Source organism: Canis lupus, chromosome 38 (genome assembly GCF_011100685.1).
Source record: "Canis lupus familiaris isolate Mischka breed German Shepherd chromosome 38, alternate assembly UU_Cfam_GSD_1.0, whole genome shotgun sequence".
Taxonomy (NCBI): domain Eukaryota; kingdom Metazoa; phylum Chordata; class Mammalia; order Carnivora; family Canidae; genus Canis; species Canis lupus.
In genome coordinates, this window is record NC_049259.1 from 19,339,685 (window position 1) to 19,362,756 (window position 23,072).

Sequence of the window (23,072 nt, forward strand, 5' to 3'; positions counted from 1 at the left end):
AATTTAGGTGGCATTCGGGGAGAATTTTCTGAGATGGAGAGTTGCCAAGGCTTCGGTGGTTCACTGGGCTAGGCCACGACATTCCCTTTCCTACAGAAGGAAATTCTGAGATTAGCAAAGTGCAAGTCTCGTGTGTCTGTCTCAAGCAGACTACGGATCGATTCACGCTACCAAGGGCTCCATCTACTCGCTCACGTGTAGTAGAAAAAGCCAGGCCTGGCTGAGGAATGCTCAGGCCGCTCAGCCGGGGCAACGAGCCCTCTTTAATCAATGGCATTTGTAAAAAAGCCCTCCTGATAAAGGACAATGCGACAAGAAACAGGCGGGAGGTGGGGTGGGGTGGACGTGGCACCTGCTACTAGAAATGTGACCATCCCGAGCAAGGTTTTCACAAGGTTTCAAATCACCCTATTTTCTGCCAGTCGAGACAGATGTTCAGTCCCTCTACACCAGACCACGCCATGAGTGTTGGGAATTAGAAGGGGAGAAGGGAGCACATGCCCCTCAAATAAACTAGCTCGTAAGAACGAACACTTGCCTTCACCTCCTCCTGGCCCAACATTGGGGGGAGGGTAGGAGGGCTGCAGGTGCAGGTGGTGAGCCTGGGGATGAGGATGGGGATGAGGACAGGGATGATGGGGTCCGGGGAGAAACCGAGCTGGGAGGTGGAGGCAAAGGAAGCATCTCCTGCCTCCCAGAACTTTGTGTCTTGTTTCCCAAAAAGAACAATAGGGGCATTTTCAACTCCTGGCCTCCTTCAATTGTGTCTCAAACCCAGAGACAAAGACCTATTATGCAGAATAGATTTTACAGAAAGGCAGAAGGAGGGTGAAGGGGGGGTGAAGGAGATAATTCATGTGAGGTGTTTTTCCTTTTTTTTTTTTTTTAAATAAAAAAAAATCCCATCAGGGATCTCATTATAATTTCATTATTAGTAGAAAAACCAAATAAGTGGCAAGAAAAGGAATCTCAACTTAATATTAACGCGCACACACACACACACACACACACAAAGATGAAAGATCTTCTGAGCTTCAAAGCAGCTGCTAATTTTCCCAGCTTCAAACGACTCGGCGAGAAAGACACTGATAATGAATGTGCCTTTTCCACTGGCTCACTTATAAACTTTTTCCCTTTCCATCCCTCCTCCCCCCACCCCCCAAAAACTCATTTTAACTGGAAACAAGTATCAGGCATAGTAACAGCATCCTGGGTTCATACACAATCTTCCATCAGTGCTCTAACCAAAAAAAAAAAAAAAAAAAAGTAAGGTAACCAGAGAAGGAGGAAACGTGGTATGAGGCTCACCTGAAATAAGCAGGTACTGAAGCTGAGCAGTTACACAATCAACGGAATCCAGGTTTAAGGGTAAAACCGGGAACCTCAGCCCCCCAAGCCTCCATGCACCATGCACGTGGAGAATGGAGGGAGAGAAGATCCCCAGGGAAAAGAGCCCACGTCGCCCAGAGCACCACCAGCACCGCAATTTTGCCTTGCTGCATTCGAAAAGGGCTTCCAGGTGGGCTCTTCGTGGCACATTTCTACAAAGGTGAGCGCGACCCTTTACGAGACAAGTTCCCACGCGAGCAAAAGTATCACATGCACAACCAGAGGCGATGCCTAAACTGAAATCAAATGTCTTCGATGTCACGAGGGTACAATTTAATAAATGGAGTGATCTATAGTTTTCCTTATGTCTTTTTAAAATCAATCCTTTATGGGACACCTGGGTGGCTCAGTGGTTGAGCATCTGCCTTTGGCTCAGGACGTGATTCCGGAGTCCTGGGATCGAGTCCCACATCGGGCTCCCTGCAAGGAGCCTGCTTCTCCCTCTGCCTGCGTCTCTGCCTCTCTCTCTCTCTCTCTATCTATCTCTCAAATATAACATTTTTTAAAAACTTTTAGAATCAATCCTTTAAGGTTAACACAGAAAAGGGTAAAGGAACACAATCTTGAGAAGGAACTCAAGCACCATGTGGGAGGCCATTCTGTTGCCAAGCCCAAGTCCCAGTACCAAGCCGGAGGGGATGGCCTGATGAGGCCTGAACCAGTTAGTAAAGGAAAAGCACTTAGAGCTCTGCCCGACACAGAAGTAGAGCTCAAGACGTTATAAAATCCAAACACAAAGTCTACACCCTTCCACGTTCCTCAACAGTAATAGGGCCATACTGCCTTGGGAAGAACAGCCAAGGAAACGCTACAAATACACCCCCTCGCCAATAACCTGATAAAACCCATTTCAGGAGAATGGAGCCAATGCACAGAACACTAACTTTCTTTGTCTGTGTCTTGAACCATCAAGAGGCTACAAACTTTAGACGTGTGCCCATCAAACTTTAGACGTGTGCCCATCAAACTTTAGACGTGTGCACACCGAATACATGTTTCTGAAAGCTTTGCCTGGCAGTTATGTGTGATACTGCGAGTCTACCTCTCCTGGGCATTTTCATCCTGAACAAAAAATAAAAGAGAGCAAGTTTCCAGAACTTCAGTCCCCATAAGCCAGTGCCACCTGTACCCTGCAGTGCCCAAGACCCTACGTGGTGGGTGGGCCGTGGTACATGTCCTTCCAACTCACAGGGATCTCCTACCCCCTGGAAAGATACTCCTAAATCTTTAATAACGGTCACAGTAGCAACAGACAACACTGTAAGGACATTTTCACAGACATATTTCCTGGAATATATGACAGTTGTCAAGAGTGACAGTTACCTGCCTAATTTTTACAAGCAGCTTTGATGACAACAGGCCAGGCTGAGGTTGCCAACCCCTGTGACTGTACAGTCTCTTTTCTAGCATCAATAAACTGTAAGGAAAGGACACCTGGGTGGCTCAGCGATTGAGCGTCTGCCTTCAGCCCAGGGCGTGATCCTGGAGACCCGGGATCGAGTCCCACATCGGGCTCCCTGTGTGGGGCCTGCTTCTCCCTCTGCCTGTGTCTCTGCCTCTCTCTGTGTGTCTCATGAATAAATAAATAAAATCTAAAAAAAAAAAAAAAAAAAAAAAAAAAAAAGCAAAACCTGTAAAGACCCCCAGGGCGCCTGGGTGGCTCCCTCACTAGAGTGTTCCATTCTTGGTTTCGGCTCAAGTCATGATCTTGGGGCTTGATCCCACAGCCCCGAGCTCAGCCTGGATCGTGCTTGCTCCTCTGTCCCTCCTTCCTGCTCGCTCTCTCTCATAAATCAATAAATTAAATCCTTTTTAAAAATCGTTACGGCCCACTACAAGAGAGCATTTATTTTTAGCTTCCACAGACGTGAGACGAGGCACATGGACAAAAAAAAGCCAATAGGAACCATAAATTGCTATTTTAAATGAATGTGCGTTTTATTAACCACAATAGCATCTCATACACTCAACGAATTTTACTAGGCCTATCTGTCTGTGTGTGTGCGTGTGTCCTGACACTATTCTGTTTACCGACAATGCTTCGTGTGCGCAGGGATTTCCCCAAACCTTTTCAACCACTGTTTGGCTCCCCACCAGGGTCCGCAGCCCACAAACTGGGTACCACTGTGGCAGAGGAAGGAAGATCCCAAATGAAGAAATACACACCTCCAACCAATTCTTTCATTGAGAGAAAATGACATTCCAACAGCTGAATGATTTTACACACGCTGCCCTTGTTTTACTCCTACCGACTCTATCAAAATGTTGATGGACACAGTACGGATAATTCCCCAGTTTACATGGTCTTGATGGTTGGTTTACGACACAATAAAATTTTCTCTTTGGCACAAGAACCTATCTTCCATCTTCCGTGTATCCATCTCCTATTACAAATTGCGGGTAAGGATGTTGTGGAGAATAACATAATCAAAGCAACATTTCTAACAAAGATATATGTGTATGATCAATGACAACGGTAGCAATTGCTTAAGAAACATTAGTAAATGATTCTCGGGATACACAGCCAGCCGTGTGGTTTTAGGGCAGGGGCAGGACCATATAGGAAAGCTGTGCTACCCGCCAGAAAGACGGACCCCCACGTCAATGTACGCGGGGCGTTCGCACCCCCAGGACCCACCTCCTCCCTCCGTCTCCCTGCAGGGTTTCCCCTCATCCATTCTCAGCTCCTGTTTGTCTGAGGCCACATGCAACTGGATTTGTCAAGCCCCCTTTTAACAACTTGTTGTCACAGTCCATTACCAAATTGCATATAGTTATATATTCCACTAATTAGGCTTCTAAAATATCATTAACATGTCTCTTGATCATTAGCATAACGTATGAGGCGTCCTCGTTAGGCACGACGCGAGTTTGTTAACGTGGTAATGAAAGGCACAAGGCAGGCTCGGCAGGAACCAAGAAGCACGGAGAGGTGGGAACATCCAGGCGCGGATGCCACAGGGACAGGGACAGGGGCCCAGACAGACAAAGGTCAGGAGGGAAGGTGGGACGCGTGAGGAAGACGGAGAGAGACAGGCCCAAGAGCAATTGCCAGAAAGCTGATGGCTTTGGCATTTAGGTGGCGGTCCCGGCGGGAGGGGGAACCCCAATGCACCCTGCGCCGTTTTGAGGGAACTGCAACCTGGCAAGGCTCTTGATGTGCTGAAGCAGAAGAAGGTTTTGAAATTTCCTAGACAAGGGGGCACCTGAGTGGCTCAGTGGCTGAGCATATGCCTTGGGCCCAGGTCATGATCCTGGAATCCCGTGATCGAGTCCCGCGTCGGGCTCCCTGCATGGAGCCTGCTTCTCCCTCTGCCTGTGTCTCTGCCTCTGTCTCTGTGTTTTTTTATGAATAAATAAAATCTTAAAAAATAAAATAAAATTTCCTAGACAAGGAGAAAACAAAGTACGGAAGTCTCTTCCTCTCTCCCGACCTAACACATGGTTGCACATGGGTGCACCCTGTCCCCTGAAATCCTATCCCACCTCCTCTCCGGTCGTGCTTATGGAAAAAACTGCAGGCGGCCCATTAGAATTACCTGGGGGCAACATTTTTCTATTGCTCACCAGGCCCTTTATTAACACACTGCTAGATGTCTCTATCTGTCTGCACCCACTGCGTTAGTGATGATCATCTTATGTGTAATGGGGCAGGTCTGACCTCCGGAGATTACAGGCATGCTAGGTGCAGAAAAAAAGAGAAGGAAAAGGGGCAGTATTGACAAAATGGCAATGGTGTGTACGCAGGACGAGCGCATGTCAGCGTGTGTGCGAGTGCACACCACCAGTGTGCAGGGCGTGCAAGGTGATCTCGGATAGCCAGTTGCGCCTGGCTTTCAGATTTCATGGAAATGTTTCTCCAAGTGGACAAGAACAGGATTAAGTATTCAGTGTAGGACAGTGGCAAGCATATGGTGGGTAGGAACTTGGAGGAATCTGGAGAGAGGACATAAGAGTGGGTGCAAATCAAGGGCCGAATTCATCCTGAGTACTGAAGAGCTTGGTCCAAGTGAGCTGGGCCTTGGTCTCAGGCTGAGGGTCACAGGTCTCAGAAGAGCCAGGTGAACCTCACTCCTCGACTCGCCACGGCGTAACGAGCTCATCGAGAACTCGGGAGTCTGAAATGCCCCCCAGTCTTGCAGCGCAGAAGTCTCTCTGGGCTGATTTCTGCGGATCTAAAATTCCAGACAGATAAACTGGAAGCATCCGAAGCGCTCACACAGTGCGGCACGGAGAAGAGTGCGTCACAGCGGCTTCCCTGAAACAGCTTCAGCAGGGACAGCTCGGGGAGCAGAAATCGAGGTGTCCGGCGAGCCAAAGTTTTACACACACACACACCCCTCCTATAGGATGCCTTCTCCTCTGCAGTGGTCATTTCAAGATTTCCAGCCCCGCCTTGTCTGTTGGGGGCCACACCTGAAGAAGAGTCGACCCTGCAGCTACAAGTATTAAAGCCACTGTCACAACAGACAAGGAGCCGGGTCAACCTAGATGGCACCTAAATGGACATTTTTCCTGTCCTGTCTGGCTTCTCTGACACCAGAATGAGCGGCCCTCGTAGTGTATCAACAATCCCTCTACTCGGCAGGTCTGTGCAACCGGGGCTCACTCACTGCCTCACTCACGTGGAGCAAGAATCAGTTAGTTGCTTTTATAGACCAGATTTGATATGAATGATGGGGCCTTTCTCTTTGATCCAAATGTCTCATCCTTAAAGAAGATGGAAATAAAATAGTAGAAAATATCTATCCAAATGCCTATTCAAGCATTCTACGGGCAGACACAGGGGTAATCAATCCTCTCTGAGCTCTGAATGTAAATCTTGCATTCCAGAAACGCAGAACCCTTTCTGGGGAGGTCCGTCCATCCATCCATCCCTTTCTCCGTGGAGCTGTTGAGAAACTCCACTGGCCAAACAGGCACCTTGGATGAGAATGCTTCTTAATTATGGCCAAAAAGAGGGACGGTGCACAGGGAGGGATGGCCAAAATTCACGATTATTTTCAACCAGACATCCTTTGTGGCTCATGGAATGAGCACCTAATCCAGCCCAGGACTGCTCAGCCACTGACCTGTAACAGCCTCTGAAGGAGAATGGGTAGTGAACCAGTTTGCACCCAAGGCCCAGTGCCAAACAGCTCCCCAGGCAATCCTTTGCAGTGCTTTTCCACATCCTTAGCAGCCAGACAAATGTCCATAATAGCTTCTGAGAACCTAATTCTCCCCCTCTGAATAGAAGAGAAAAGGAAGGCAAAACATAAAGACAGGAGAAAGGGAAGGACTTTTTTCTTTCTTTCTTTCTTTTTTTTTAAATAAAAAAGATGAATGGAAAAGAAAAAATGTCTTTGGCTTTCCTCCCAAAACCTGAAGTCAATAGCTACCAATCCAATCATACATTCAACAATCTTCTCTGCATCAGGGCCTGGATGGAGGCTGCGGGGATATAGTTGTGGGCAAATTCCTCCTTCACGTCAGGGGTTGGGGAGGTGAAGGTGGGAAGAAAAGAGATTCACACACACATACATACACAGATGCAGACATGCACATGCAGACACGCAAGCATATGAGCTGGTGAGAAAACCTAAAGTGATAAGGATTATTTTTTTAAAATATGGAATTTTATTGCTTGCATAACAATAATTGGAAGTAGCTAGAACTGCACCAGCAAAATAGAGCCTCAAAAGAGTGACTTATGAGAAATCCGCTTTAATGAAAAAAAATAAAATAAATCTGCATCGTGGGTCTTTCTGAGCTTATTCAAAGTACCTGAATACAAAGGTTTCTCTAAAGTAGTTTATGCTTTTCTATAAAAATCTGCCTGGACGGGCCTGCCTTACCAACGAAACAAAAGTAAACTTCCGTTGTGTCTCTATAATAATGATCACAAATTCCAAATGGGGAAAATCAGACTCGGTGGGGACACCTGACCACGGAGGAAGAAAAGAAAGAGCTCTCCTGTCCTCTTAACACCAGAAACTGATGTAGGGAAGCGTCTTCCTCTGTCCCACCCCCACCTTTCCACGGGGTGCTCCCTGGATGTGCTCCCCCCTCACTCTGTCTGGCTCTCTGTCCACCAAGCACAGCTGAGGTGCCAGGGAACCTCCGAGAGGGCTGGCACTTTCGATGGAGACAGCACCGAGCAATGGGGATAATAACATCGCTTACCTCCCGGGCCTGGAGTAAGAGCTGACTGGGATGTTTAAAAAGTGCCGTAAGATATACACGAGAGAATCACGAATAAACAAAGCTCAACAGAATGCTGGATCAAGTATTCTAAAAAACAAACAAAAAAACCCACAGTCCACCTGAGCTTTCCCTGAGATGTCCCGGGTACCTGCACTAGGATTTGTCTGGACCCTAGAAAGCATCCTGGATCTCCCTCGGCATCTAAAGCAGAGGGATTTTTTTTTTTTTTAAACCTGACAAAATTAGAAGATCCATAGCTCGCCTTTCAGGGATTGCTTAGTTTCCAGAAATTGCATGCGGGACAAGACAATGCCCAGGTGTACCGAAGTTCATTTTCTGGGGAGAGGGCTGCAGCTTTCATCAGACGACACAGAGACATGTGACCCAGAAGATGCACCCTGCTCCTGCTCCTGCTCCTGCTCCTGCTCCTGCTCCTGCTGCCAAGGGGCAGGTCTGAGACTGGGCCCCCAGGACCCTGATCATGGAGGAGTTAATACTTCAAGGGTTTGGGAAGAAGGCATGCACCGCCTCTCCAAGCCAGCTGGTCCTTCAGGTCATTTGGAGCCCTCCCCACCGATCCCCCCAACCCCCCCACCCACCCACCCACAGCCCCTTAACTGAATTATCCAGTAAGCCTCTGCTTGAAAGATATTGTAAATAGCTCCAACAGAGTGCACTTTGGGGCAGCTTCCAATTAGCCTTCACTTCGCTCCTTTTTCTCCCTGCCAAATCTGTGCAGTGAGTATCCAACACCCCGCCCTCCACTTGGCTCTGGGCTTAGGGCAAGGAGGAGACACGTCTGTGATCAAGCCGGTGGGCGTCAGCTCCAAGGTGTTCACAGGTCCCACCTGAAAGCCGAAGAGGGGAATTCAAAGTGTTTTCAAAAGGGGTGCGCCCGGCAGTGCAGTGGCAGCGGGAGTTTCCTTCTTTTGTTTCTCTCCCTTTGGCCTAACCCTAACTTTCCCTGCTGCCACTTAATTATCTATGATCATTTTACCCTTTTCTCTGCTTACTGGCTGATTATCTCCCCATTTCATTTGAATCCCAGTGGAGATACATCCGAGCTAAAAACAAAGCTGATGGCCAATTAAAAGGTAAGTGCCTTATGGTAAAAGCCAGAACATTATACTTCAATATTCATAATTAGGTAGCTTTTGAATGACTGAAGAACAATGCATGTCCATATATGGGGGTAATCAGGGCACCTATATTTTGCAATCCAAATCAACCAACGTCTATTTAACTGATTGCTGGGAACTACCTGCTTCCTTATCGGCTGGCTGAGAGCCTCAGTACTTCATAAATATTAGAGATGTAAAAGACCATGGAGTTCCTAATGTGTTTATTTTAGTATAATGAATTTTTCAGGCAAGTGAGAAGAAGAAGAAGGAAGAAAGAAGAAAGAAAAAAAGAAAGAAAGAAAGAAAGAAAGAAAGAAAGAAAGAAAGAAAGAAAGAAAGAAAGAAAGAGAGAGAGAAAGAAAGGAAAGAAAGAAAGAAAGAAGAAAGAAAGAAAGAAAGGAAGGAAGGAAGGAAGGAAGGAAGGAAGGAAGGAAGGAAGGAAGGAAGAAGGAAGGGAAGACCCTACTGATTTTGGCAACCCTACTATTCTTCAGAAGTCACATCGAAATATTACGGAGGACTAGAGCATAAAGATTATTCACTTGGGTTTCATTTTTTTAAGTAAAGTAAAATTTACCTTTGCCTCCCATTTATTTTCCAAACTAAATCAGAACACCAAAGTTGCCTGGGAAGTTGGACAAAGCTACACAGAAATAAAGGAAAAAGTGAGCGATGAAGTAGGATAATCATCGACAAGATTCAAGCAATCTTCAGGATTCCCCCGGAGAAAGTTGGGGACTGCTGCAGACCCTCTCAAATCCATCCAATGTGATTATTCTCCCAGTAGAAAGTCGGTTTAGAATCTGCTCTTGGGGGGGACCTGGTGGCTCAGCGGTTGAGCGTGGGCCTTTGGTTCAGGTCATGATCCCAGGGTCCTGGGATGGAGTCCTGAATCGGGCTCCCCTCACAGAACCTGCTTCTCCCTCTGCCTGTGTCTCTGTCTCTGTGTGTGTGTCCCTCATGAATAAATAAATAAAATCTTTGAACAATTTTTTTTAAATCTGTTCTTCGAACTTTTAAATGATGCTTTCAAGTGCTTATTAATAACGCAGCTAATTTGGGGAGGAAACCAGGGTGTGAAAGGGGCGCTTCTGTCTCACTCGGGGAGTTAAGACAATATCACTTTACAAATTCAGAGCAACGAAAGGCCAAAGAAATGCTCACAGTCAATAAGCAAACCTTTTCTAGAAAAGAATCTCGGGTGCTCAAATCTCTGCTCCTTGCAAATGCTCTGTCCACTGGGAGGCAGCATAGGCTGTTGGAAAGAGAAATGGGCCGGAGCCCAGAGATCTGGGTTCTAGTTCCTGCTGGGTCACTGACTTGGGGTGTGCACTGCGGCGGGCAACACAATCCTAGTTACAAAATTAGGACAAAAATAGAAAATGAGACCAGAGATGTGGGAAGCCTCCAGAGGTAAAGGTGTATAACCTGCTGAAAGGAAATCCACACATGCAGAAGTTTGGGGAACGTGGAGACGGGTCCTTTTGGTTCCCAGTGTCTCTCCCTTGTTGGGCAAAGACAGCGTGACTACAGAAATTTAAAATAAATAGCAAAGAGCAACTGCACTTTAAGGCAGCATTTGCTAAAGTGTGTTTCTAAGAATCCCAGTCCAGGGAGAAGGTCCCCAGGTCAAATAAATTCCCCGAAAGGCAACTACTCCCCCACCTCCCAGGCCCCTCCAGGAGATTTACAACTCGCATTAACATATTAAAGCTCCAAGAAGCCCAGTCATTAAAAGAAAGCTCTTTAACTCACCATGGCCCAAACTCAACTTGAGTGGGCAACCATTCCTCACGGGCAAACCCTAAAACAAATACCAGGTCCAAGGAACTCACTATCAAATGCTATTGTAAGCTATTAAAACTGGCAGTCATAGCTCTTCCCCGGTTGGAGAGACAACATTACTGAACCACCATCCACGGTCTTGGGTGGCTGGTCAAGTGCTTTGCACCGTTTTATCCACAATCCCCTCCTTATTCTCTATGATCAACAACATGCATTTGGGAGACAGCTGGCCAAGGTGAAAGGTTAATTCTATGGCCATGAAACTCAGCCCGGCTAAGAGACTCATAGGAGGGTTGAACCTTGTCACCTTGGCCCCATTAGCTCTAACCAACCGAGCTGACTAGCCCCGGACATTAGCCTTAGTTATAATCTCTAAGGGAAATAAAAATGGAAAGGCACCAACATGGGGCCTTTGGGCGTATAAGCTTCAGGATTTTTTTTTTAATAATATTTGAGATGAAAGTATGCTATTCCGCCCATAACAGGAAAGAAACAGTCAAGAAGTAACATGATATGACCTCTGGAGCTGGACCCCGAGTGGGTTCAAATCCCGGCTCTACCATTTAACAGCTGTATGACCTTGAGCAAATTACTTCACTTACTTGAACCTCAGTCTGAAAAATCTGTAAATTAGGATAAATCTATTCCATTCCTTAAAGGATTATTATGAGGATTATGTGAAATGATTTATGTCAATGGATTTAGCACTTACGCCTAGCACATGAGAAGTACCACTAAATACGCACTTTATTATTACCACCCTTAAAAGGACCCAATCACCTAGAAAAACGCAACCCCCTCTCAAGTTAGCATGAAGACAACATAATTTGTGATTTTTTTTTCCTGCTGAATAAAGTATTTTTACCTTGTAATTCATCGGAAAATAGGCCTCCTTAAACCTTTACCGAAATTTTCAGCCTGTGGTTGAGATGGCCCGGGTCAGGATTTCTGTCCTTGAGCACAGATTTGTAAATTAATAATTCCCGTAGCTACAAAAAAAATATGATTCAGCTAACTGAAACTCATTACACTGGTATACTCCCAGGAATGTATTTCTCAAGGGAGATACACCCCATATAATGCTAAATAATTGCAAGGTATCAGTATCGGGGCTAACCTAGTGCTTCCCACCAACACCCTAATAGTTCAGTAAACCGAGTTTCCTACTAGTCTGAGGCCCAGGAGGAGAAAGGGAAGGAGGGAGGGGGGAACCCAGGGGTGCAGGGAGTGGCAAGCAACTTGGAGAATGGACACAGGCACTAGAGGGCACAGGGCCGGAGCAGCTTGCCTGCTGGACCAGGCATGGATGGCTGCGTCAAGAACTGGCCCAGACCTGTTCACATGCTGAATCAGCCTCAGGTTTGGAGAAGAGCCACCGAAAAGTTTACTGGGAGTCACACGGCAACAGCTGCAGAGGCCAATACAGAAAGAGACTGAGCCAGCCTTCTGATCCCGGCCCCATGGCTCCTGTCACCATATTCACATGGTCCTGGGTTGGTCACCTCAGGACACCCCGGTGCAAAGGATTTTCATGGTGACCGCCTGGAAGGCACCGTTGTGACCAAACACAATAACCCTTCGCCTCCCCAGACTCCTGGCTCTTAACCTCTGAGACCTTTCTGGGCATATCCAGCCTGGGGAAGCCGGATCCCAAAGTCGAGAGGGTGTTATGGTCACTGTGGGCTCTCCCTCCCTTACCTTCTTCTACTCCACTCCTCCCCTCTCATGACAGGTCATTTGTAACTGTCTCGTGGGTTTTATTTCCTCGTGGTGGGCACAGTTCAATGCTGTTCTAACTAACAGAGTCCTTGTCCAGCAAACAAAACCACACAAAAGTCAGCCTGGCTCCTCTGGCTACGTTTAGTGACCGCTTCACGTCACCGCCTTGTCGATCCAATCAATGGTCCCGTGGTTGGCTGTTAATAAAGCTGGATAAAAACGAATTGATCACAAAAGGGTCAATTTGGTGCCTAACATTTAGAAGGCTAGCGCCTGAACGCTTGTGTTCTGTGGGGAATCAACACCCCTATAAAATCAGGAACATTCCACCTCGACAGTCATTTGCCCGAAAGAAGGGAAAATTATTCTAGAAATATGTTATTGATTCATTATTTTTATATTAGGCCAGAGAAAATTAAACAGAGAAAAACATTTTTTAAAAAAGAATGAATTAGTGGTTTTTTTTTTAAATATGAATTTTTTTAAAGATTTCTTTATTTATTCATGAGAGAGAGAGAGAGAGAGAGGCAGAGACACAGGCAGAGGGAGAAGCAGGCTCCATGCTGGGAGCCTGACGTGGGACTCGATCCCAGGTCTCCAGGATCCCGCCCTGGGCCAAAGGTAGGCGCCAAACCGCTGAGCCACCCAGGGATCCCCTGAATTAATGTTTTAAAAAAAAACCTCCTTGTGGTTGTTTGAAAGATTATCTCGGCCACAAGGAGAAGTGGAAATAAACTGGTCAACAGGACCAGGCTAACCCACAGATTGCTAATAAAAGGAAAAGAAGTGAGTTCCAACTGCATTCTTTTTCTTATTTTACACCATGGGTTGGTTACTCCACGCAGAAATTGTGTCCACAAACTTTGGCTACGTGAGAAATAGTTTCGAAGAGTCCTCACCACCAAGGAATAACGGGAAAAGTTGAATGCGCTTACGGAGTCTAGCTGACATGAGCGAGGAAGCCAACCTGAGCCACCAACTCATGGTCATGCCCTCCCAGACCCGTCCATCGTCACTGTGTGCCTTCTAACGAAGCCCAATGTCGATTTGCCATTTTTATGAGCTGCTTCTAGGTTGCCAGGGGTGAAATCGGAGGCAGAGCAAAGTAGCAGAGCAGACTCTTCATCCGCCAGCTGGCAAAAAGCAACGACCTAGGTAGCAGGCCATGTTGGAGGGACCAGAAGTCACCTGTCTACAGAACAAGAGAGACGGGGAAATGGGAGAAGGGATGGGAGCCAGAGGGAAAGAAGGAGAGAACAGACCAGAAAGGCCCAGCTGAAGAAAAAAGAGGTGTCTACGGGCTGACCTGACTGTGTGAGCTTGAAGTTCGAAAGGCAGCATGGCTGGATACGAGAAGAACCCCTGTCCTAAGACCTGCGTCCCAAGCCTTCGTCCTGTTACAGGACTGTGCCCTTTGGTCAAGGCACGTAACTGCTCTTTGCCTCACTATGCCCATATATAAAATGAGAGGGCTGCAGTAAGTGGTGGCCAAACTACACGGACCCTCTCAGCTGGTTGTGCTTTTGCATTAACAGGGAGGGCCCAGCCATGGAAGGTCCCCAAGTGGAGGAATAACAGGGTTGCACCTTGCTTCCTGAGTGTTCCGGAGGAACTGTTCACGCTTTTGCTTTCCCCCATCAGACATCCCACAGGAACATCCTGGAACGGTTATCCTTGGGAAGTTAATGGATTTTACTGACTCAATCCTACTCCTCTGGCAAGGCGAGGAGTACCTGCCAGGTCTTCCCAGGGTTGGGTGCCCCCTGGGATCGCTACCACCCCAGGAGAGAGAACCTGGAGGCTCTGTGCAGCCACAGCCCCCGGGGAGAGTCCAGCATGAGACCAGCACATGCTCTGCAGTCATCCTGACTCAGATGAAGCCTCACATGGGATCTGGTTTCTTTGTGTCCTCCCCAAGGTGACCTCACCAGAGACAGACGTAAGACAAGGAAATGTATATCACTGTCACCAAAAAAGTACTTATTTGTCCATTTATTTAAAATATGGCGAGGCGACTCGGTCAGTTAAGGATCTGACTCTTGATCTCAGCTCAGGACTTGATCTCGGGGTCGTAGGTTCAGGCTCCACAATGGGTGTGGAGGCTACTTTAGAAAAAAATATATATATGGAACGCTAACTGGATCACAGGCACTGTGTTAACGGGGGGGGGGGGGGGGGGGGCTCGGGGCTGTCACATAATCCACACAGTCCTCGAGGACAGCACAGAGATCCACACACCACCTACGGGGACTCTCAGGAGGAACAAGGGGACAGTAGGCACAGCTTTACTGCATGACTGATATTTGAGCTGGTCCTTGAAAAAAGAAAAATTTGCCAGGTGGTGCGGAGCCGGGGAAGGCACTGGCCACAGAGGACACGGCGCTGCAGCGACGCAGCAGCAAAGGGTGTGACCTGCTCTGAGAATAGTGACAAGTTCACTGCAGTTGGTATAAAACGCTTCCCTTGACAGCCCAACGCGGCTTTCGGTATAAATATCTAGGTGATGGCCTCAGAGGGCTTGCCTGCAGGTCTGGTAACAGAGCAGGACAGGTCAAAAATTGGAACACAGGACGCCTGGGCGCGAGCCACTTAAATCTTCTGAGGTTGACCCAGAAAGAGGGACCTGGGAAGACAAAGTACACTGGCAATTGGCAAAACCACTTCTGGAAGGACTCTTTAAAGGAAGTCCTCTACTCGGCAAGCACTGTTGGGAGCACTCTGTGTACACGAACTCATGTCATGTCCCCAAAGCTCCTGTGGGGTAGGGCTAGTAGCAGTCGTCCTGCGGGACAGAGCAGGAACAGAGGCAGAGGTCAAACACCCGGCCCAGGGTGAACCCATCAACTCACTAAGGACAAGGGCCAGGCTTGGGGAGCCAAGGTGGACGTCAGCTCCAGTCTCCTTACCGGCTCGCGAGGCACCGGTACGGGCCCCTGCAGAGAGCCAGAGGGACCGGGTGGACGGGACAGCGGTGGGACAGGCCCGACCATTCCCTACCTCTTCCCGACCCAGGGCAGTGGGTGCTCCCACCCATCTCCAGCGCCTTTTGGTTCAACCCAAATGTGAATGCAGAAAGGAGACGCTCCTGAAACTTTTAGGGTACAGGTAACCGACCACAAAAGAAGGTGACGGGCAGTAGCTTGATGGGAGGGAACCCCCAGGCCTGTCGGCTCCCCACCCAGCAGCAGCGTGGCCAAGGGCGGCCACAGCCCAAGCTGAGCAGGGGAACTGGGGCAGCCGGGAAGACAGGCTCGGTCACCCCAAGAACGCCCCACACCCCACCCCATCCCAGCTGCCACCACAGGCCCCTCTTCCCTCTCTCCGGTCACTTCCTCTGTTCAATCTCCACCACTGGACCGTCAACGGCCAGGCCACCACCGTAAATCAAGACAATGGCAGGGGACCCCAGGCCGACAGGGGCCAACAGGGTCCGACAGCTCGAGGGGGGCAGCTCCCAGGCCTCCTTCCACCAGAGCACTCCCCAACACGGACAGGCTGGCTTAGTTAGGCCCCGGGAGGTGGAAGGGGCGAAGCAGGAAAAAAAGAAAGCCCCGCTGCTCACCTCGGACTCCCAGGCCCAGCCCGGGTGCTACCCCCCAACACCCCCCAACGCCCCCCCCAACACCCGCCTTCTTGAACTAAGAGCCCATCTATTATACCACGCCATGGTTCATTTCAGCAAAAATCAACCAGCATTCTTCTGACCTGGGGCAAAACATTCCCTCATTGAGATCCTGAAAAATAACATTACATCATGGTGCCCGTGTCAGGTTTATAAATGGGCCAGGGGGAGGCTGGGGTGTAACCTGACACTATCAAAACACTGGCCCTCGGAGAAGAAAGGAGGCCATTGTTGCAGGCTGTCAGCTCCTCTCTTGCTGGAGGTAAAGTGGGATTGCGGGAAATGTTGGTGGGAGGCCGGGCGCACTGCAGGCCCCGGCTCACTCCAGCTCCCCAGTCCCCGGGCTGTCCCGTCCCCAGGGGCTGTCCCGTCCCCAGGGGCGCGCCACCCTCCCTTCTCTTCCCTGGGCAGAGTGGCCCAGCTGAGTCATTTTTATTCCCATGCCTCAAAGCAGTTAGGTAAAGGTTGGCAAATCCAGGGGACAATCTGATCCCCAGCCACCGCCACCCCCACCCCCGCCCTCCCCTGTCCACCCCTGCCCACCAGGAGGCCGGCTCACTTCTCTAAACACACAACCAAAAGGAGGCCTGATCCCCAGCGATCCTGTACACACACAAGAGGAACCGTTTTAATTGAAAGACAGAAACATGAACGTGGCCCAAAGCTAGAGTGGGGGGGGGGAAGATGGGGGAGCCCAAGAAGGATCCAGTGAACAGCCAACCATAAAGCAAGAAATCCTGAAATCTGCATTAGAGGGGAGGAAAAAAACGGGGGGGGGGGGGGGCATTTCAAAGTCAAGGGCTGGGGGTCCGAGGGAGACACAAGAAGGTGACAAAAAGACCCAGGGAGGCTTATGAAGCCGGGGCAAGACACCACCAGCCAAAAGTGTTGGCACGAAGATTAAAACGTTTTAATGGATAAAAGGAGAAGAAAAAGGATTTATGGTGAGAGAAAGTTCAGAAAATAGAAAGCCAGACAAATGTAAGCCAGCCTGACTGGAGACAGCATTCATTCTGCTGGTCAAACATTTAATTTGATTTTCTCTTCTCTCTCTTCCCCATCTCCCGGCTGGGCTTCTGGGCTTCGAGGGACAGGGGAGCATGCAAATGTGCTCCCCGAGGCAGAGGTCCCCGGCGAGGGTGGCGCCAGCCCCGGGACCCTCCAGGCCCAGGGGCCGGCCTGCGGTCTGTGGCCAGGCGGGGAACACGGGGACACGGCGCAGGGCAGGCTCCTGGTGTCTCCTCCCCTGCCACCAAGTTGTGGCTAATCCAATCATCGCTCCACCAGGAACTTAACCTCGGACAAAAGCTCTCCCCACCCACCCTAATCCAGCAGCAATTAAGGGAGCAGGCCCTCCGGAGACCACTGGGTCCCTGGGTCTCCGCTTGCTCAACTCTTGCTTTATGTGAACCTCCCCACGTTTTCTTTGGAGCTCAACAGGGACCCTTTGGACTACCCCGATGGTGCCCCGCAGTCCAAGTGCATCGCCCTTCAGAAGAGCTTCCCCACAGAGCCCTGGAAGCGGCCCCCTCCCGGGTTCAAAGAAAGGGAGGGGAGGGGCTGTGGACCACCCTCCGTCCCGGCCCCAGAGGCTCTAGTTATGTGGGAGCCTGCTGCTGGCGCCACAGCAAGCAGGGACACGGGGCGGGGGGGGGGGGGGGGGGGGGGGACGGCACTGAACCTCTCATGGCACCAAAGGAGACACACGGGCGGGCGCACAGGGCCGGGGCCCTTCCGTACAGGACACGGCGAACCAGGCCAACCCTCCGTCTAGTGTGCAGGCTTTGGGTCTCGGAGAGCCTCTGTCCCTGCTGTCACTCTGCCAGGAAACATCTGCTCCAGCACCTCCAAATCCCCTCTCCAAGTCCCCTCCAAGTCCCCTCTCCAAGTCCCCTCGCCAAGTCCCCTCTCCAAGTCCCCTCACCAAGTCCCCTCCAAGTCCCCTCTCCAAGTCCCCTCCAAATCCCCTCTCCAAGTCCCCTCCAAGTCCCCTCCAAATCCCCTCTCCAACTCCCCTCCAAGTCCGGGGACTTCCTCCCCTGCACCAACTGCCCGCTCCTCTTACTGTATCCACCCCCCTGCTCCCCCGGGGAGCTCACTGGGTGCTTTCCACTGCGCGACCTACTAAGGGCCCATCGCTGGGCTGGGTGCTGGGAACACAGCGATAAGCAGAATCAGGACAGGTCCCCGCCCCTGTACTCGCTCGCCTTCCTTTTCCCTTCCCCGGTTCCAAGGCCCTTGCCAAATTCAACAGAAAGGTTATTTAGGTGGTTTCTTGAAATCCGTGGGGCTCACGGTGACTGGGCCAAAGAGCAATGCCCTGGAAGAGAGGTGGAGCGCCTCAGAGTGTCCCAGGATGCAGCTGGAAGGCCTCAGGGGGCCTCAGGATAGAAAGGGAATCTGGATGGATCCAGAAGGGTTAACAAAGTGGAAATGAGGATTTGGGCAACCTCCCTCCGAGGTTTTTCAGACTGTAATACAGGTCCCTTCAGGTGTGCCCGGCTCTGATTATCAAGAAAAGTACTGGTCCTCCTCCAAATCGGGTAGCGTGCTGCAGCACGGTGAGCTTACGGGCAACGTCCAACCAACACCCGTAATTTCATGTTCCCAGAGACTCGGTCTCTGGCTCTGAATCTATTATCACTTTCCTGGGGGTGGAGGGAAATTGTGCTAGGAGAGGCCTCCTGGAAAGTGACACCTCTGTCCCTAAATTTATTTTTTAATTAATGAGTAAAGGGGGATTTCGTGTTTGAAAAAAAAATGTCTGTTTCCTATCAACTCTTTTCCCTGGTTTTCCCCCCAGACAATGGAGCCCCAAAGAGACCAAGAGCAGATGTTTTATATTTCAGGAGAGAGCAGTCTCCCCCAGTTCCTGAAGGATTCCTGGAATTCTTCTACTTAACAAAAATTAGCTACAGAGAAAGAATCATGAATCATGAATGGGAGCCCAGGGAACCTCTGGGAGCCAATCATTTCTTCCTCCTCCTGCCACCCCAAGTGCTGCCTGGCGCCTCCCGGGTTCCATGGAGAAACCTCTTGAAAAAAGCAAGGCATAGGGCCCTGCCCAGTTGCCCCAAGAGCAGGGCCTCGTTCTGTGCCCTGAGAAGCCAAGCCCAGTGCCATAGTCTCCAGAGCTAGAGGTGGGAGGCAGACCCGTGGACCGCTCCCAGCTCAGTTTCGGCTGTCGATCACTCAAATCACACACATCTCTGTGACCTCATCTGTCCCACGGAGAGAACGGTCCATATCTCTCCAGTTGGAGAAATGCAAAGATCAAGTGAGATGTGCGTGTGCTCTCATAAGTACTTACACAAGTGAAAAGCATTTGTACTATGATCGTGGACATAGGGCAGGCCTTCTGCTTGCGAGGACTTTGAGCTGACCAGAGCACTCCTGTGCACGACGGCCGGGTCACCGAGACCTGACCTCCGCGAGGTTCTCAAAGGTCGCCCATCCCTGGTCAGGCCCCTTTGTTTTGTTGTTTGTGGTTTTTTTTTAGAGATTTTATTTATTTATTCATGAGAATACACAGAGAGGAGAGAGAGAGAGGCAGAGACACAGGCAGAGGGAGAAGCAGGCTCCATGCAGGGAGCCCGATGTGGGACTCGATCCCGGGTCTCCGGGATCACGCCCTAGGCTGAAGGCGGCGCCAAACCGCTGAGCCACCCGGGCTGCCCATGGTCAGGCCCCTTTGAAGGCTGCTGCAAGCTTTAACCCTTCAACATTTATTCGATAAACATTTATTGAGTACCTGGCACAGGACTTGGCACAGGTTGGGTGCTCAGTAAAGATCTGCTGAATAATGAATGAATGAGTGCCTAATGCAGAGATGAAAAATACATGGCAAGTGGCCACCAGTCTCTGATCCTAAACCCATACCAGAAACCCTTAATGGACTAAGGCACTCTTGTCTGAAGACCTTGGACTCAGCTCAGAACTCCTACACTTGGCAGATGAAATGAAACCTCTGCCCCATTCGTGACCTAGGCACCAAGATGAAAGCACGCTTTAACCCTGTTTCCACGGGGCTCACAAACGAATGGGAGAGAAGGACAGTGAACAGAAAAACGTAGCACGATCTACGTTAGGACAGAAGTAGAAGAGTCCAGAGGAAGGCCAAGGCACCTGGCCGTGATGACCTACGGTTCTCAAACTCACCTTGGCCTTGAAGATCCAGCTCCCTCCAGCGTCCCTCCCACCTCTCTGATGATCCTTTCCTTATCCCCTCTTCTGCCTGCACATTTTGGCATCTTCTGCCCCGGTTCTCTTCTATTCTCCCCGGACTCTCCTGTGTCTTCACGTTCTCTCCCATAACATCAGTTGCTATCCACAGACCGATGACCCCCCACACCTATGTCTCCAGCCCTGACCCTTCTCTCTGAAGCTCCAGGCATGTATTTCCGGGCTACTCATAACCCAGCTCATCCCCCTCACGGCTCTGTTCAGTCTCTGAGAAGCTTGGTGTCCTTCAAGCATTACTACTCACGCTTTCCAAACTAGAAATCCTTAGCTTTGGCATAATTGGACCCTGGTATGGCCCTGGACTGTGGCCATCAGGATCACACGACTCCCCTGCGTGCTGCTCCGTATTCGGCCTCGGATTCGCCACACACTCACATTCTGTAGCTGCGCCTTTGTATCCCTCAGATCTATTGAAACTCCATGCTAACGTCACTCTGGAATCCTTCCCCAAAACCTCACCGCAGAGTTAGTGAGGCCGTCTTCTGTTAAATAAATGAGCTTGTAGATTCTGCAACTCCTCTCTCTCATCAAAGAAATTAAAGTTAGAACAAGGCAGTATGGACGGTTATGCAATGTCTTTTGTACAAAATTTGCAAATACCATCAGTCTCCATGCACAAATAAAGCATTAACTGTCTCATGCAGTCATTAAATAAAAATGGGAGCCCTTGCCATATGGCAGAGAATGTTCTAGGTGCCAGGACGGAGCAGTGAGACAAAGTCTCTGCTGTCACAGGACTTGTACGCAAGTCTCAAAGGAACAGCTCAGCCACACACCGAGACGCATCCTCAGCTTATCACTAAGAATTCTTTCTATTAAAATTTAATGCAGTCATCTCTAGCGGTTCATTTTGTCTGCCAAGTCCTTTATGACTATTTTGATAAGTTATTTATTCCGTATGGAATGCACGGTAGTAAGTGGATGGCATAGGCAAGAACTCACAGGACAGCAGAAGAGGCCACGTCCACCCCTGATGAGTTAAAGCTAACTCATTAGATCCTGCGACAAAAAGTCGTCACCACGCACAGGCCTGAAGGACAGGGCATCCCGGCACCAGGAGGCGTCCAGTACAGGTGACTGGTGAGTGTGCCAATGGATGGGCGGATGGATGAATGAATGAATACCAGGGTGGAAGGAGCCTCGGAAGTCCAACCGTAATCCTAAGAGTCGGGAGCACCCTGTGCAGTGACAGTGAAATGCAGACAGGTAAAGAGGCCAGCAGCGCAGCGCAGCGCGGCCAGCTACGACTTCCAGAATCCCAGGCTCCTCCTCAGTGTCCCCATTTCTAAAATAGGCCTAAATGAGTTCATGTACAAAGTCCTTCGCACTATGTCTGGCAAACAGGAGGTGCCGAACATTACTATGTTCTTCTTTCTTAGCTACAGTCCAGTTGCTAAACTGAAAAGCAGACCACGCTAAACTTAAAACTCCAAGCGTGTTAGCTAGACGTCGCCAGGAAGCGCTCTCAACCCAAGCTGTGGTGTATGTGCCTGTTCTCCGCACAATCTGTCATAAAGTCCTCTGTTTGAGAAGAAATGTGGTTTGTTTCTTTTTTTTTGGTTTTTTGGGTTTTTTTTTTTTTTTTTTGGTAAAGCCAACCACACCTTAGACCAACTCAGAGGTTTGTTATCTCAAAAAAAAAAAAAAAAAAAAACCCGGTAACAAACAAAAAAAACCCTATTACCTTGCATGGTTACTATCATGCCTCTTAAAAACGTGAATGATACACTGAATGACACAGAGATTTCTTTTGGAAACGCACAAGTATTTTTGTGTCTACTTCTACAGACCAACATTTGCACACACTGGAGTTTCCTACAAAGTGGGCCTACCCCTTCCCCAGGTGACAACACGCCGGCGCTGCCCCCCCCCCTCCCCCGAGCTACATCTGGCCAGCACGGCTAGGACAAAATTGCCTTCTCCTTCTCCAGCTTTAACTTTTAAAGCATGGGACGGGGCTGAACTTTCTCCACATTCTGTTTAACTTAGGCGGTTATTCAGAATTCCTCTCTTTTGCAAGCCACCCTTCCGAACTTGGCTCAAGAGAGAAAGCAAGCAAGCAAGTAAACACAAAGAGAGAAAAGGGAAAATGGGGGGGGGGGGGGGATAGAATCAAGTCTTCTGGCCCTGCCTTAGGCGGGAGGGGGGGGGAATTGCTGCATTGCTGCCACCTTCCTCGTCGCTTTTATTCCCGCTCTGTTCCCAGTGGCTACTTTTAGAAAAATCTGGAGGGGTGGGGGCGGAGTGGGCTGGGAAGAAGGAAGGAAGGAGATGGAAGATAAGGAAGGTGGGGAAGAGAGCTGCAGGAGAGAAGGAGGGAGCGCTGAAACCCGACACTCAGGAACTGGGGCCTGCGGCCGGCCTGCAGGACTGAACCCTCGCCAGCCCGGGAGGGAGGCCCTCCCCCAGCCCCTCCCTCCCCGAGGCGTCGAACATTCGGCCCCTAATTTACAGCCGGCGGACGGCACACATTCTCCAAGTACCTTTGGGGAACCTCTGAGGACAGAAAGAAATCTGAGAGAGAAATTAGGTACCTGGAGAGCTCCCCTCAAAGGCAAGAGGCCTTTCGTGCAAGTGAGCAATTTAGCACATTATGTTTTGTCTGTTGGGGACCCCGGGGGCCAGGCAGGGGGCCGGGTTGAGTGCAGGACACGGAGCCAGTGGGCGTCTGGAGGCTGCAGGAAGGGGCTGGGGGGGTTCTGGGGTGGGGTGGGGTGGGGTGGGGGGGCCAAGCACAGGCTCAGGGTCTGGGGGGGCCACGTGGGGCTGTGGGCCAGGGTGCAGAGACCCTTCCCAAACAACCAGGCCCTGTTCAAGCAATTCAATATACAAGAATATCCAAACACAATATAAAATACAGTCAAACCCCCGGAGCACAACCACACAACCACGACAGAGTCCTGGAGTATGAACACAGAGGGCACATTTTCTCAAGGATTGGGAGAAGGCAGTAGAAGCCTAAAGTCTGCCCCCAGAACGGACACTGACCCCTGCAGGGGTGGGGGCCG

General features: G+C 49.9%; 1 protein-coding gene across 6 annotated transcripts in view; it reads right to left on the reverse strand.

Annotated features, from left to right (window-relative positions):
* PBX1 (PBX homeobox 1) overlaps positions 1-23,072 on the reverse strand; it is a 324,444-nt gene that overhangs the window by 261,474 nt on the left and 39,898 nt on the right. The window contains exon 1 of one of the 6 annotated variants that reach the window (XM_038586230.1): positions 19,981-20,176. The exons of the other annotated variants lie outside the window; for them this stretch is intronic. Within the exon in view, the coding sequence (XP_038442158.1) occupies positions 19,981-20,134 (154 nt within the window). The 5' untranslated portion in view covers positions 20,135-20,176. Of the gene's footprint in view, positions 1-19,980; positions 20,177-23,072 lie in introns of those variants that run through there. 6 annotated transcript variants of the gene reach the window in all.